Source organism: Mus musculus, chromosome 3, assembly GCF_000001635.26.
Source record: "Mus musculus strain C57BL/6J chromosome 3, GRCm38.p6 C57BL/6J".
Classification (NCBI taxonomy): Eukaryota; Metazoa; Chordata; class Mammalia; order Rodentia; family Muridae; genus Mus; species Mus musculus.
Genome location: NC_000069.6, coordinates 92,134,760 through 92,150,946, shown reverse-complemented (window position 1 = coordinate 92,150,946; position 16,187 = coordinate 92,134,760). Strand labels below are relative to the sequence as shown.

At 44.1% G+C, this 16,187-nt stretch overlaps 1 protein-coding gene across 1 annotated transcript; it reads left to right on the top strand.

Annotated features, from left to right (window-relative positions):
* Positions 1–8,192: 8,192 nt before the first annotated feature.
* On the top strand, positions 8,193–15,953 carry Lelp1 (late cornified envelope-like proline-rich 1). The gene is made up of 2 exons (NM_027042.1): positions 8,193–8,294; positions 15,186–15,953. The coding sequence occupies exon 2, from the start codon at positions 15,207–15,209 to the stop codon at positions 15,567–15,569; it is 363 nt and encodes a 120-aa protein (NP_081318.1). The 5' UTR covers positions 8,193–8,294; positions 15,186–15,206; the 3' UTR covers positions 15,570–15,953.
* The last annotated feature ends 234 nt before the right edge of the window (positions 15,954–16,187 follow it).

The window sequence follows — 16,187 nt, the reverse complement described above, 5'->3', positions numbered from 1 at the left end:
GTTTACAACCTGAAAACGGAAATGAAAGCACTGAAGAAAGCACAAACTGTTTCTACATCTTAGCTACTGTTTGATAGGTAGAGCGAGTGGCTATTATCTGAACCTGTGCTGCCATCTGGTGGCCATTAAGAAAACAACATTTGGGGCTGGAGAGATAGCTCAACTGTTCAGAGTGTGTACTGCTCTTCCAGAGGAAACCTATTTGATTCTCAAGATGACGTCAGATTTTTCCGAGGGATCTGAAGCTTCTTGTTTCTGTAGGCAGCTTCGTGTATGTGCATCTACCTACACAGAGACATGCACATACATAATATAGAAATGAAAGTAAATGTTTCAGCCTCCTCTAATTTTATGGTGGACTTATGAAGTAAACGTAATCCAGAAAATAGTAAGAACCATTTGAAGTCATCTAAACACATCTCCAGATGCTAATACTCCAATACTAAACACAGTGAGGAAAACGTATCCTGTTACTCATCTTCCTTCCACACACAAAGATTTTCTTTTCTCCTCTGTGCTGAGCTTCCAGCAATTATTCCAAATACACTGAATAATCTTCCCTCCATGTCTGCTCCCTGTCTTAAGGGACATGGTGCAGTCAGCTTGTGCCCTTCGCTGGACTCACAGAGCACAGCAACATGAGCTTAGCAGAAAACCTTGGAAAGTGGCCTAAGGCAGATTGTGAGTCATGGCAGGGAAGGGAAGGACTCCCCCCTTGAAGAATGATTCCATTTACCCACCAAAGCCTCCTTCACATAGCCCTTACCTAGGTGCTTCCCTTTCAGGTCCTAGTAACAGTTTCTCCCTTGTTCTTGGAGCTCTTAGTAGATGGGAAAATGTGTGTTTGTTGTAAGAAGTAGAAATTTATGGTAAGGAAAATTGAGCTCCTAGGTAGGGGAGACATTGGAAGTTCCTTTCTGTTTGGGACTCTGGAGCAGATGAAGCTCTTTCCAAGACAGATCCATGGTGACTGTAGATTCCAAGGTTCAGAGTGCTGCCTTGCCTTGTTGTTGTTAGCCTGATACAAATATCTTAATGATAACTTCTGGCGCTTAGAGAAGACCCATGCCCACCTGGAATCAGCTGTCACTCTTTAGACAATTCATTTAATTCTTATCTCATCTTCCATATCTATCCTCAAAGAATCATTAAAACATCTCAAATTTGAGGCCCCAAGTTGGCAATAAAGAGGCTAAAAAAAGTCCCTCCTCTGGAGCAAGGGCTCTGTGTGAGAAAGGAGATGCTTTGCGAGGGTATGCTGGGTAGCCTAGAGAAAGCATCTCTTAACCATAGCAGGAGGTGAGGGGGAAGAGAGGGGAATTCTGCATGAAAAACAGATTTTTAAACTATAAAGAGGGTGTAAAAATAGATACCATTTAGTTGAAAGGGCAAAGAGGAAGGCTGTTTCAGTTAGAGAGAATGACTCAAAGCTGTTTAAATGTTTGATTGATGCTATGATTTTACTATTGAGAGTAGCATGCTAGGTTAGGCACTGGGCACTGGGGAATCAAAGATAAAAAAAAAGTGAATTAGTTCTCTAGACCATCAAGTGATGGAAATAGATTGAGAATTCTCTAACTGCAATATGGTGATTAAAAAAAAATATCTCAGAGTGCACCAGGCCTTATAGTCCAGACCAGGACACTATGCCCAGCAAGTTTAAAGCTATCCTAAGTAACTTAATACCCTCTCACAAAACAAAAAAGAGAGCTGGGAGTACAACTCAGCAGTAGAACACTGACCTACCCTGTGTGAAGCCCAAGGTTTAATCTCTATTACAATATAGATAATAGATAGATAGATAGATAGATAGATAGATAGATAGATAGATAGATGATAGATCCAAATGATCAGGCTGGTTGCTTTAACTAGCAGCTTGGATCAGATAAATGTTTAAGGTAACTTGTTTATGAACTTCAAGTTAGGGATGGAAGAAGCTGAACATGTCTGGCAGAAAATAAAGTGTAGTTTCCAAAAAAACAATCCAGTAAATTTTGGGAACTGCAAGTAGTCTAATCCCAGGAATGATAAGAAAAGTAGAAAACTAGTCTGAATCTTTGGGCCATATTAATAAGGCTTGAATCATCAAGTTTTGTAGTAATATTAAGCATTCATTTTATTAGAAATCCATCATAACCATATAACAAAGCATAAAATTGGGGTAAGGAGGCAAGGAGATCTATGACAATGATGCTGGGTCAAACATAGTCCAACAGGTAATAGGACTGACTAAGGTAGATGTATACTTCACAAACACTGGTCAAGAGCCTGTGACTTAAGAAATGTCTGGAAAATCCTAAGGGCACAGGTGCTATGGACGGAGCCAGCATGCTGCATTAGACCAATAAAAACTGATACAGCAGTTTTATTGGATAAGGTATTGTTTGGAGTTTGGGGCTCACAATAAAGAACATGTTAGGAAAGACCAGGTAGAAGAATTCTGATTTTGTTGAATCAGTTTGAGAGGATGAGAGAGGAAAGAGTACATGTGTGGGACTTCTTTGGCTTTGTTGCAGTGAGATACAGAATGAGATGAACTGCAAGAGTATGAGGGGCAAAGAGACTGGAAGTGGGAAGTCTTCTCAGAGAAGGATGATCTCAGAAAGAATAGAAGACAAGGCTAGAGAAGCAGGACCCTATCCAGGTCATGGGGCACAGAAGAGAAAGGGCTGGGAAAAAAAAGCCACAGCAGCCTCAAATATCATAGTGAAATCAAACGATAAATACAGTACAAGCGCTACAGAGGTATCATAGACCTTCCTTCCCCCTTCCTCCATACAATGAGCATAAAACATCACTAACAGTAATTGAAGAAAGAAAGACAGACACACGCAGCTGTTGTGCAGGCAAACACAGCTCACAGAGGATCCCACAAGTCACATATGAGTCACGGGGAAAGGAAAACTGGTGATAGCTTTGATTAAACTCGTGTCCAAGAGGTCCTCTGAGGGTGTGAGGATGAGGTGGTCTGATCCAACAGAAGAAGCTAGAGAAGAACCTGTTAAATGCCTGTAGGGGAGGGAGACAGAGGGAGAGGAGAGGGAGAGAGGGGGAGAAGAGAGAGAGAGAGAGAGAGAGAGAGAGAGAGAGAGAGAGAGAGAGAGAGAGAGAGAAGAAGAAGAAGAAGAAGAAGAAGAAGAAGAAGAAGAAGAAGAAGAAGAAGAAGAAGAAGAAGAAGCAGCAGCAGCAGCAGCAGCAGCAGCCGAAGCCTTTGCTAGTGTTAAAAATTCCAGGGCTGGAGACATGGTTCAAAGGTTAAAAGCACTGTCTGCTTTTCCAGAGGTCCTGAGCTCAATTCTCAACAATGTATCACATAACCATCTATAGTGCAATCGGGTGCCCTCTACTGGCCTGCAGACATGCACACAGGCAGAATGCTGTATACAAATAAATAAATCTAAAATCTAAAACCAACCAACCAAACAAACAAACAAATACCCTCCAGTTAAGCAATAGAAGGGAAGGGGGCCCCTAAAGGGAACAATCTATTTCTTGCTCTTAGTGCTGGGACTCCAAGTGGCTTTAACGTGTGTGGGCCTGTGCATGCTGCCACATGTGTCTTTGTGAGTTTATGGGCATATCATTCCTATCTATCTGGAAGAGACTTTTTCCTTGGAGTCATCACAAGCTCTGCTTTTTATTCATGGATTCAAGGGAAGCTGAGTTGGGGCTGGTAGCGTGGCCTGTTCCAGGAAGATTGGGGCCGGGGGTGTGGGGTGTGGGGCAGCAAAGCTACACGCAACACATCTGTATCATACTTCCTTCTCCCAAGGCTCAGTGAATATTACAGAAGAGGTGCAGGAAGAGTAGAAAAGAGGGGGAGGACTAGAAAAATAACATCTTCAGGACATAGCAGGGCTGTTGCACTCATTAATTCAATAAGCTATGGCTTTGTGTACAACACCTGTACAAGATCAAGTCAGTTGATGTCTCCGCACAATGAGGGGAAGTTCATAAGCCCCACCCCTAGATGAGGAGATTTGGTCAGTTGGGGTGAAGGACATGGAAGAGGGATCCAGGGGGACTTGGAAAGAGCATCCCAAGAGAACATGATCAGAATATATTGTATACATGTATGAAATTCTCAAAGAATAAAGTAAAATGTAAACAGAAAGACTTAGTTGTAAAACTCTAAAAGGTAGTCCTAGTTATCATTGCCAATTATTGTAATCTTCATGGCCTTCTGGTACACACAGTGGAACCATGGAATGCTATGGGGCATGGGGGGGGGTGAGTGTCTTATGCACACCCATATACATGAATTCAGAGTCGACAGCAGGATGTCAATGTCCTCCTTCATCCTCCTTGGCCCTTTTGCCTTGAAGCATGCTCTCTCACTGAACCAGAAGTTCACCATTTCTGAGTCAACAAAAATCTCAGGATCTACCCGCCTCTCTCTTCTGGGGTTATGGGAACAGCCTAAGGATTCAATCTTCCATCTTCATACTTTGTAAAACAAGCACTTTTACTGAGACATCTCTCCCAGCCATCTTAGCTTTCATCGCTAAATTACTATTGTTTATTAATGACATTTATATGAACTGTCCTTACTCAAACCAGAAATTATGTTTTAAGATTAACATTGAAATACTGAATCTTGCTGGGAACATCACCAAGATATTTAGCTGGAAGACAGAAAATGATAACGTGGAGAAAGGTTCAAGGAAAATATAGAACTGAAAAGGTGCACTTCAGGGCAAAGTCGGAAATGAGAAGCAAATAGAAATGGAGACACGGAACTGGGGAAATAGATCAACTGGTAGAGTGTCCATTTTACAAGCATGAGGAGGACCTGAATTCAGTACTCAGAATCAATGTTTTATAAAAAAAAAAAAAAAAAAAAAAAAAAAGAAAGAAAGAAAAATGGCCTAGGTGGCACAGTGGCACAATGGCACAATGGGAATGGTAATCCCATTGCTAGGAAAAGTGATACTGATAGATCCGTGGGGTTTGTTTGCTGCTAGAATGCCATGTCTAAAAGAAAGAAAGAAAGAAAGAAAGAAAGAAAGAAAGAAAGAAAGAAAGAAAGAAAGGAGGGAGGGAGGGAGGGAGGGAGGGAGGGAGGGAGGGAGGGAGGGAGGGAGGGAGGGAGGGAGGGAGGGAGGGAGGGAGGGAGGGGGGGGAGGAAGGGGAGGGAGGGAGGGAGGGAGGGAGGGAGGGAGGAAGGAAGGAAGGAGCGAGCCTGGAGAGATGGCCCAGTGGTTAAGAGCACCGACTGCTCTTCGGAAGGTCCTGAGTTCAAATCCCAGCAACCACATGGTAGCTTACAACCATCCATAATGAGATCTGATGCCCTCTTCTGGTGCATCTAAAGACAGCAACAGTGTACTTAGATATAATAATAAATAAATCAAGAAAGAAAGGAAGAAAGGAAGGAGGGGAGGGATAGAAGGGGAGTGAACAGAATGAGAGAGTACAGAGGATAGGATTGGAGGGAAAGGGAGGAGAGGGGAAGGCCTGGACAGGCATACGCATTCACACAAAACTAAACATACCTGTGTAAGTACACAACCATAAAATGCACATATAAAACATACATGGAAGGGAGGGAGGGAGGGAGGGAGGGAGGGAGGGAGGGAGGGAGGGAGGGAGGGAGGGAGGGAGGGAGAGACAGAAAGAGATCCAGAAGAACCCAGGGAGCACACTGGGAGTAAATATACAGAATACTCACTGACTTCTTTTGATGTTTCTCTGACCTTTACAACCCTGAAAACAGTGAAGCTATCCAATGGTTAGCGTGTAGGTAATAAGACTAGGAACTCAATGTAACTTACATGTTATCTTAAACAAGTATATCACTAGGGATGATGTGTTAAGGATGTAAAGGATGAAAGCAGGATTTGAACCTAGGAATCTGGCAGGATTTGAACCTAGGAATCTGACACCAAGGTCCCACCTAGCTCTTAACCAAGTCTCGGCTAGACTTTGGCACTTACTCATCATCCCCTGCAGCTGTTCTCCTGAGACCCCTTCACCTAAGAAGCACGCTGTGTGTCATCCTATTAGTAACTGCTGCTAGCCAGTTGTCCACAAAACTGAAACCCAGTGTGAGCCTGGTAGCAGGGATACCAAATGCAACACCAATGGAGCTAAGCTGACCTGAGACCTTGTATATAAGTGTATTTGTGTGCTCAGCCTTATATGCTCAGGTTTAAAAAGGTATGAGTGTTTCAAAGGCTGATAAGATGAGTAGATTGTGCTGTGTTTTAAGTTCACTAGATATTATTCTTGAGCTATACTGGAGGGAGGAAAGGACGAAAGTGGAAGATGACTGTGGCTAGTAAAAATCACCACAGCTTTGACACCAATGTTGAAAATGACTTGCCTTCTTCAAATCCAGATTAGTAGCTAGCTGCGTCTAGAGCTGAACAGCGGGTGGAGCTTGGCTTCTCCAAATAGACATGGGAACAGCTTTGGAGAAATAGAATTCATAACAAACTACAGAGAGAAGAAAATGAGTGTTTTGCACTGAGATTATGTCTCTAATACCATTTATCCCAAGCAGTCAAATACCCCCAACCTCTGTGTTCTCGTTAGGCATGTTTGGATTAATTGCTTATGACCATAATTCTTTCTGAATTATGATTCTCTCTTCTCCCCATCACCTTTCTTTCCTCTCCCTCAATCCTGTCTCTGAACTAAGGCATGTGGAAGACTCTTGGGTTAAAATAAATTCAAAGTCTCAAGTCAGCTCAATGGCACAATCAAGGCTAGGTTTCCAGTGATCATTGAAGAGGTGCCCCTGCAACCATTCTCAGCATTTTGAGACTCAAAAACCTATCCTTCTAATGAAAACACACCTTTTTTCAGTTTTCAAGAGTTATAGCACTCTCCTCTTTCTGAGTCATCTCCACTTTCTTCTTAATGTCTCCACAGAAATTGACCTGTGTGATGATGTTTCTCTCATCTGCACTAATGGTGTGCCACCAGCACAGCCTTCCTTCAGTTGCATACACCTTTATAAGCCTTTTCAAGTAAAATGGTCTCACTTACATTTTACCACCCTACTTATAAACCCACACCACACTCTATTGTCAGGGTTTTGATACATGAGGTATGATGATACCAAGGTTTTAGCAGAGAGTCACTTGTGGGGCTTAAGAGATAGTTCAGTAGTTAAGAGCACTGGTTGCTCTTTCAGAATACCTGGGTTCAGTTCCCAGCAACTACATGACAGCTTACAACCTCTGTACTTATAGTTCCTGGTATTCTTATGCCCTCTTCTAGCCTCTTTGAACATGAGATATGCATGCAGTGCACAGAGATACATGGAGGTAAAATACTCAGGCACATAAAAAATTTAAAATAAAATTAAAAAACAGCCACTTGTGACTGGCAAGATGAGACTCTGGGACTAAGTTCTTGCCCTGTCTCTGACAAACTTCATTTACTACGTGTTCTCCCAGCTTCCTCCTATTGCAGCTCAAATGCACCTCAGTCCCGACTATAAACTTCCCTGATTAGGCCTATGACAAAGCCAGAAAAAAACCTCTGAGAGGTTTTTCCATACACAGGATGATATGCCAGTAATTAGACTGATCAGTAGTAATCAGGAATGTTAGATTCACTGCTTATAATGAAGAGCCTTAGATATCAACAGGTAACTGCTCCCTGAGTGCAAAAACAATCTCCCATCACTAACACACACACACACACACACACACACACACACACACACACACACACACACTAGAGAGACAGAGAGAGACAGAGACAGAGAACAAGAGAAAAAGAATTCATACAGACACATTGGAAAAATCGCTAAAAATAATCTTTGGACTTGGGCTAGCAAATATGAGATGATAAAAGAGATTTCAAAACCTCCTATTAATAAAATCAGGGTAAAAAAGAGTGGAAGTGAGTGAGTGATCCCACAAACTTTCTAGGAGATGCAGGGGAAATGACTGAGAATCTAAGGAGGGAACAGACAGGCAGACAATTAGCCAGCTTTTCCACTCCTAGCAGCAATGAGCCTTCTGCCCTCAGCACTCAGGATTCTTCACAGTAGCCTGATTCTTTCAGCATCTAATTTAAGAGATCAGAAAAGTCTAGACAGAGAGTTGAGTAATCATAGCTAGATTCTCATGTCCAGGACTTGAGTTAGAAGTCCTGAAGTCACCCAACATTCACTACTCATGATGCTGTAATGATGTCATAAATGGAGCTGATCCCCAACCTACCCCCAGCTTCCCAGAGCTCAGCAGAGGAACGAGAGGAAAAGTCCACCTTCCCAAGCACAGCTTTACCATCCACCTCAGTAGACTGCTTGTCAGTTTCACTACCAACAGAAAGGGGTGAGTTGCATCTGGACAATGATTATGGTTGTTCTTGTGCATCTTCTGTCCTAAATATAGCTGTATCAACTCCAATACTGAGTAGAGCTGGGAGGGTTTTGTTTTGTTAAAATTTCTTGTTATTTTGAATAACAAGGACTAGAGTGAGCATTACCCATTTTAGAGTTTCATTTAAAGAGCTGCCTCCCCAGAGAGTCATACCAATTTTTAAACTACATTTCATAAATTATACTTTCTATCAAATAAAATCAAACATGTGTAAGACTCTAGTGAGCCTTTAGCTTACCGGGGACCCCCCTGAGTAAACCACATGGAGCTAGGAATCGATGCAAAAAGCAAGAGGAATTTATTGTTCCAGCGCACTGGGGTCCTCCCATACCCAAAGGAGAGGTGATGAATTCAGGGAGGGGGGCCCATTTCTTAAGTTTTTAGATGGAATAGAGCATTAGCAACTAGTCACAATATGATTGGCAGAATAGTGCACCCTTTAAACTGATTGGTCTTTAGAGAATGAGGTAGTAGGGGCTTACTCAGCTTCTCCTGTCTGGTCTACGTGCTCTCTGGCCTGTCTCTTCCAGGAGGGGAGGGGTCTGGTGGAATTTTCCAATGACTCTGAGCTGACCTCTTCATTTCCCCCTTTTCTTTGTGAAAACTTCAATCCTGAAGTTATTGCTGGTCTTCTCTATCTAGTTTTTTGTATCTTCTGCTTTAAGATCATTAGCTGTATTTATTAACCTATGCATTCCTTAACAAAAGCAACCAAGTGGTTCAAAATATAGGGGCCAAAAGTCAACAATAGTAGAACAATTAGGGGTCCTAACAAGGTGGATATGAGGGTTAAGTCCAAGAGCAGGAATTAATCCAAGACTGGAACTCGCCCTGACTCTGATCTTTCTCTCTCCTCTGCTTGGCTAATCCTTCTCTCACCTTGCCCATTGAATCTTTAATTACCCTTGGGATGGTCTTCAGTATGTGTTTCCTGATGTTTCCCATCTCCTGGGAGCATATAAGAAATGGTTGCTCCCCCCCCCCAACACTGATGGGTCTGCTGCTAGCTTCTCTCATCTCGGGGGCACACTTCGGGGTTTTTCGAAGGACACTTTTTAACTTTGGGTGTCTGCACCCTAAGCCCTACCCTCCAAGGCCACTTTGGGGACATGATTTAGATTTACAAGTCCCTCATCCCCCATAATCAGGCAATCCCTCCCCCTTTGTCTCTAGGGCAGCGACACCCCAGAAGTCAGGGCCCACTGTTAAAACACAGAGATCAAAGTCAGGGTCCAGCCCCCAGATATAGTGCAGGTAGTGGACCAATCCACACCATCAGTGGCTGAGAGCACCAGCCAAGTCATCCTATAGGGTTGTGGAGGCTGCCAAGGCTCAGCGCTGGAAGATACACCATAGCCATCTCATGGTTTCTCTGCCCTTACAGAAGGGCGTTGCTTGGGTGTCTGGCTGCTATCTAGTTGACATCAGGTGCAGGTGCTGATCTTATGTGAACCCAGGCAGTTACTCCATCCATTTTAATGGAGGTATGGTTGGTCAACAACACCAGGAACAGCCCACTCCACTTTGCTTCCAAATGTTCAACACAATGACTCTTAAAATATACCCAATCTCTAACTTGGTACTTGTGTGGAACCTCTGGGATAGCTGCCTTATACATGGCACTAAGTTTAGGCCACAATTCCAGGTGGCTGATCTGGAAAGCTTGCATAAGATCCTTGTCAGCCTAAAAATGTCACTCTGGGGAGATTAAGAGCCGGAGTCAAAGGAGTGGATGTCCCATTTAGGATCTCAAAAGGGGTCAGGTTAAAATGGTAGGGGGTGTTCAGGACCAAGGGGAGGCACGTCAACTAGTCCAAGCCAGTCTCCAAGGTCAATTTAGTCAAGGTCTCTTGTAGGGTTCTGTTTATTTTCTCTACCTACGGTGCACACAATGGGGCTTCCCATTGGTCCCCAAAATCTCTGCCAATCCCTGATTTACGTTAGAGACAAAAGCAGGACCATTGTCCAATCTAATTATCTTTGGCACTCTGAACATCTGGAAAATTTCATCTAATATCTTCTTAGCTACCTTAGCTACCATGGCTGTTTCCTGCTTGGTGAGGAAAGCCTGAACACATCCAGAGAAAGTATCTACAAACACTAGAAGGAATTTGTAACCATATTTTTCTGATTTACCTTCTGTAAAATCTACCTAACAATATACTCCAGGCCCTTCTCCCCTAGGTCTTTTGCCCTGTTTACTTTTGGCTGCATAAGCATTCACTTGCTGGCATAACTTACACTGTTCTACTATCTTTCTGACCCAAAACCTGAGTCCTATATACATACATACATACATACATACATACATACATACTTACATACATACATACACACACACACATATGTATATATACATACACATACATATATACATATGTGATCCCTTAACTGCTTGGACAAGCTTTTTATCCACTAAATGAGTCCATCTGTGTATTTGGCCTAGTAGGCCTTTTGCTTGCTTCCTGGGGAGTATAGTTCTCCCTTCTTGTATGTGCCATTGTCCTTCCTTCTCTAGGTAATAATTGGTAGGTAGGGTGACTAGCAATCTGAGTTCTTTCTTCTTCTATATATTTTAAATGAAGCCACCCCTTCATCCAGTCCCATTTCCCAGCAGGTGTTTCCTGCAGGCCCATTACCAGGATAGGCTCCTGCATAGCCACTTCTCGAGGCACTTGATCTGCCTGGTTATTGCCCTGGGACACTGAGTCTCTTCTCTTCCAATGTCCTGGGGAAGGAAATAATGCTCACAGTTGCTGGCTTCATTGGAGCATCTAAGAAGTCCAAGATTTCCAGTTTGTTTCCTCTGATGTAATCAGTCTTCTCTCTTGGCATATAGTCCTATGGATGTGGGCTGTGGCAAAGGCATACCTGCTATCCATGTGGATGTTGATTTTCTTGCTGGCTCTAAGGCCTTGGTATGGGCAATTAGCTCCACTTTCTGCATCAACATGCCAGGGGGTAAAGGTGCTGGGGTAGAAGTTCTGCCCAGATGACATTTGTGCTGTCCACCACAGCAGCACCTGCTCATCTCTGACCTTCATGGAGAAACTGATCCCATCTGTAAACCAGGTCACCTTGGCTTTCAGCAGGTTAGTTGTGGTCTGTCAGGCAGAAAGTGTATCTGGGCTCCCATTTTAGAGAGTATGTCTCACCCAAACAGAGGGTAGGGACAGTCTGGGGTGACCATAAATGAATGGGATACCCGGACCCATCCCTAGGTCGACTGGTCCATGAATACATTTTGGTGCCATTGGCATCTTGAACCCGAGTTCTTTTTTTTTGAAAATGGGGCCATTGGCTTGGAGGATGGGGTGTTGAAGCCCTGTGTACAACAAGAATTGAGAGGGTTTCCCCTCCACTCTCAGAGTTACCCTGGGTTCAAGGAGGGGGTTGCAACCCTGTCTCCTCTAATCATTGTTTTCACCCAGGGCTTAAGACCTTTGCCTTTTGGGGGTGCTTTTCTCATGGCCTGGGACTTCCTGATCTTGGCTTCTGTTTGTTAGGGCACTCTCAGGCCCAGTGATCTCTCTCCTTGTAGTATGCATACTGGTCTTTTTCAAAGGGTTTTCTGTCTCTCTCTGGTTGGAGTCTCTCTTCTCTGCTTTCCCTAACTACTGTAGCCTGGAATCTCTGTAGATTCCTTCTCTGTTTGTCTGCCTTTGTCTCTTTCTTTCTTACTTTCTTTCTTTCTTTCTTTCTTTCTTTCTTTCTTTCTTCCTTCCTTTCTCTCTTTCTTCCTTCCTTCCACTCTTCCTTCCGCTCTTTCTTTCTTTCTTTCTTTCTTTCTTTCTTTCTTTCTTTCTCTTTCTTCCTTCCTTTCTCTCTTTCTTCCTTCCTTCCACTCTCTCTTTCTTTCTTTCTTTCTTTCTTTCTTTCTTTCTCTCTCTCTTTCTTCCTTCCTTTCTCTCTTTCTTCCTTCTTTCCGCTCTTTCTTTCTTTCTTTCTTTCTTTCTTTCTTTCTTTCTTTCTTTCTTTCTCTTTCTTCCTTCCTTCCTTTCTTTCTCCCTTCCTTCCTCTCTCTCTCTCTTTCTTTCTCTCTTTCTCTGATTCTTCTCTTTCTCTGTCTCCTTGTAATGGTAGACTTTCTCAGCAACCTGCACTAAATTCCTCAATGGCTTATCCTGTCTTTCTAGCCTCTGAAGATTTTTCCTAAAATCTCTACTAGCCTGGTCTATAAAAGCCATTGTCACAGTAGTTTTATGCTCTTTGCTGCTGGGGTCTTAGGGTGTGTATTAGCAGAATGCCTCCATGAGCTGCTCTCGAAAGGCTGTGGGTGAAGCATCTGATCTCTGCTTAACCTTGGTCAAATTTGTGGGTCATCATGCAGCCCCTGAGACCTGCCAGTGGTGTCTGGTGGTGGACCTTTAGGAGCCCCTTACGTTTTGCCATATTAAAGTCCCAGTTAGGTCTAGTCAGGGAAAGGCTGCTGTCCACAACAGCCTAGTCAATTGATTCTTTCTGGCTTCAGGCTTCCTGCATTATAAATAAAACAGTCTCAAAGAGATTAACCGGCCCTTTGGAAAAAAGGGGATGGGGTACAAGTTGGTCAAAGAGAAGGCTCAATATTACGTAGCCTGATTGCCCTTCTTCAGAGGCCCATGTACTCTTAGTGGGACAGCCACCATAGTATTAGAGGAGGTGGCTCTCAGGTCTCTCTCTTCTCCCTCCAGTAAAGGGAGGTGTAATAGCCCTAGTCACTTATGGGCTGAAGATCCTGGGACTGATACTAGTGCTGGTGGGGCCATGGGGGTAAGGGTAGTGAGATTTGGAGGAGGGTCTTAGAGTAACAGGTCCACTGCTGAAGTGCCTTGGAGAGGACCAAAATTTTCTCAGGTCCAGATCCCTCCTCCTGAGCTTCCTTCTTCCTGATGGTCAGAACCTTTGAGGTGGGTCTTGGGAAAGAAAGGCTTTTATCTATGAAGGAGGAGGGGGTTCCTCCACTAGATTCTTCTAGGTTAACTATATGGGGCCCTTGGTCCAGGTGCCCGAAGGATCCTGGCCTAAAGACTCTCTCCTCTACTGTTTTGATTACCTGCAAGTCAAAAGTCCCTATGGTCATGTTGAGAAACAGAGAGTAACTAACTTGTCTTTCACTCTGTCCAGTGTCAAAAAATGTCGTCAGTCTAAGTTCAAGAACACAAAATGAGATACCAACAAACACAAAGAAAAACAATCAACACATAGATCACCCAATCCTGCCACAGGCAGGCATCCAGGTCCAAGAACACAGAGAAAGACAATCAACACAGTTTTCTCAGTCAGCTCCAGCCACGTGGAAGCAAACCAGATGCCTCTCGGCAGGAGCCAGATAAACCAGGTTAAAGCAAGACATGGTTCCTGCCTATACTGTCTTGCTATTTCCAGAAGGAGCAGAGCCTTCCTGGCTCCCTTGGTTGGGGGTTGGAGGGGGGTTGAATCATCCTACAGTCCCCCGTGGTTACAAGTTAAGGCACATCTTTTGCATTTGACCACATCACACTGCACCAGACACCATAGGCTCTCCGTGCCTCGACACTTGCAAGCAAAAGTTCAAACACACTTACAAACTCAGACTTTGACAGAGAGCAAGACAAACAGAAAACAGAGTAAAAGCTCAAGACCTCTGATTCACCGCTCCAGTGTGTTCCCACAAGGAGTCGAATTCCCTGCCAACGCAACAAATGTAAGACTCGGCGAGTGGTAGCTTACCTGAGACCCCCTGAGTGAACCAAACGGAGCTGGGAATAGATGCAAAAAGCAAGAGGCATTTATTGTTCCAGTGCAGTGGGGTTGTCCCAGACCCAAAGGAGAGGCGATGACCCCATGTGGCCTGTTCCACGAGTTTTTAAAATGGTTTCCAGGGATGGAATAAAGCATCGGTAGCTAGGCACAATATGATTGGCAGAACAAGTTGCCCTTTAAACTGATTGGTCTTTAGGGAATGAGGTAGTGGGGCCTCACTCAGCCTCTCCTTCTGGTCTACGTGCTCTTTGACCTGTCTCTTCCAGGAGAGACGGGGTCTGGCGAAATTTTCCAATGGCCCTGCGCTAACCTCTTCATGTATACCAACTAAAGCCAACTTTGAGTGTTGTTAGAAACTAAAAACTAAATCTAGAAATCAAACTTTCCATAGGAAAAGACCTACCTCGTGTTTACCAGAAAACTAATTCACATCTGGAAATGATATTTCATGCTTCAAGAAATTAGATCCCCCACTTAATCTCTTCTCTCTTGATTTCTTCCCTTTCCCCAGTTGTTTGCTAGAACAGATGACTTCCTGAGGGAAAGGGAGAGTGTTGTTCTAGAATGGTTCAGGGATCTAAGAAGAGTCTCAAGTGCCTTGCTACCTCAGTCCACCAGAGCTAAAAAAAAAAAAAAAAAGCAATTATCAAGGCTGGGTGGCTTATGAAACAACTCATAGCTGTACTTGCAGTTCCAAAGCCTACTCAGAAACCACCTGTCTCCAGAGTGGAGAGAAGTGGCCTGTCAGGGATCTGCTGAACCACAGAAGCTCTTAGCAATGCAATCAAAATTATGGACTCCTTGAAATAATAGCTTACATGAGTTGCATTAAATACTTGGGGTTGCAAAAAATATCAACATTGAAATTATGGGTCTTATGACTGTTGGGACACTCCAGGCCCCTAAGAACACCTGCTTACTCTAGAATGGAAACAAAGTAAGAGAAAATCAGAGTGCAGGCATCTAGACATACCCCAAGTCCACAGACAAGGACAGCTCTTAATGAGATGGTCCAGAGACTGAACACATTGAAAGCTTCTCGAGAAAACAGGATGAGTCAGCAGGAAGAAGCCCTATGAATTGCCCCTCAGTGACACTCTGTCTCCCATTTCTTCTCAGGCCTACATATCCAAGGAAGAAATGTCAAGTGATAAGTCTAGTGACTCTAAGAATGGTCTCAAGAATTGTGATCCCAGATGTGAACAAAAGTGCGAGACCAAGTGCCAGCCCAGCTGTCTAAACAAGCTGCTACAACGCTGCTCTGAAAAGTGTTCGCTAGACAAGTGCCCACCATCACCAAACTGTCCTCCATGTCCTCCATGTCCTCCATGCCCCCTGGTGTGTCAGTCGCAGTGTTCCACACCAACTTCCCCACTGTGTCCCCCACTGTGTAGCCCAAGATGCTCCGGTACCCTGGCATGTTGTCCACCATCATGCCCCCAAAAAGGATGTGTCAAGCCTTGCCCTCCCAAGTGTCCTTCTCCATGCCTACCCCGAAAGTGAGGCACCATGGGCAACACTCCACCACCCCCACCACTGGCCTCCATTACCACCTACAATGTGTGGGCCTGGAAGTGAAACCATGAACTGACAAAGACCTTCCTCTGCTGTGGATCACTTCTGCTCCCTTGGAGGATTTGCTTTTGTGGTGGTTGTTACACAGCATTCGGCCAAGAAGCAATCCGTGAGAGTGAGATATCTTTGAGGACCCCACAGCCTCTACCTGTCACCTAGGGGAAGGTTCCTTTCCAAAGAATGCCAAGTCCTGCTAGGGCAATGCATGACACCAACCTTGCCACCACTGGCCTCCATTACCACCTACAACATTGTGGGGCTGGAAGTGAAACCATGAACTGACAAGTAAACATGTTCCTCTGCTGTGCAAGACTTCTGTTACCTTGAAGGAGAGGCTTTATTTCGTGGTGCTTGTTATACAGTACTAGGCTAGGAAGCAATCCCTGGCACTGAGAGATCTCTGAGGACCCCACAGCTCTGCCTGTCACTTTGTCACTTAGGGAAGGTGCCTTTCCAGAGAATGCCAAGCCCTGCTAGAGCAATGTATGAGTGATTCTTAAATATGTTTGTATTTGGTAAATTATGTAACTTAGGAAACAAAGCGGG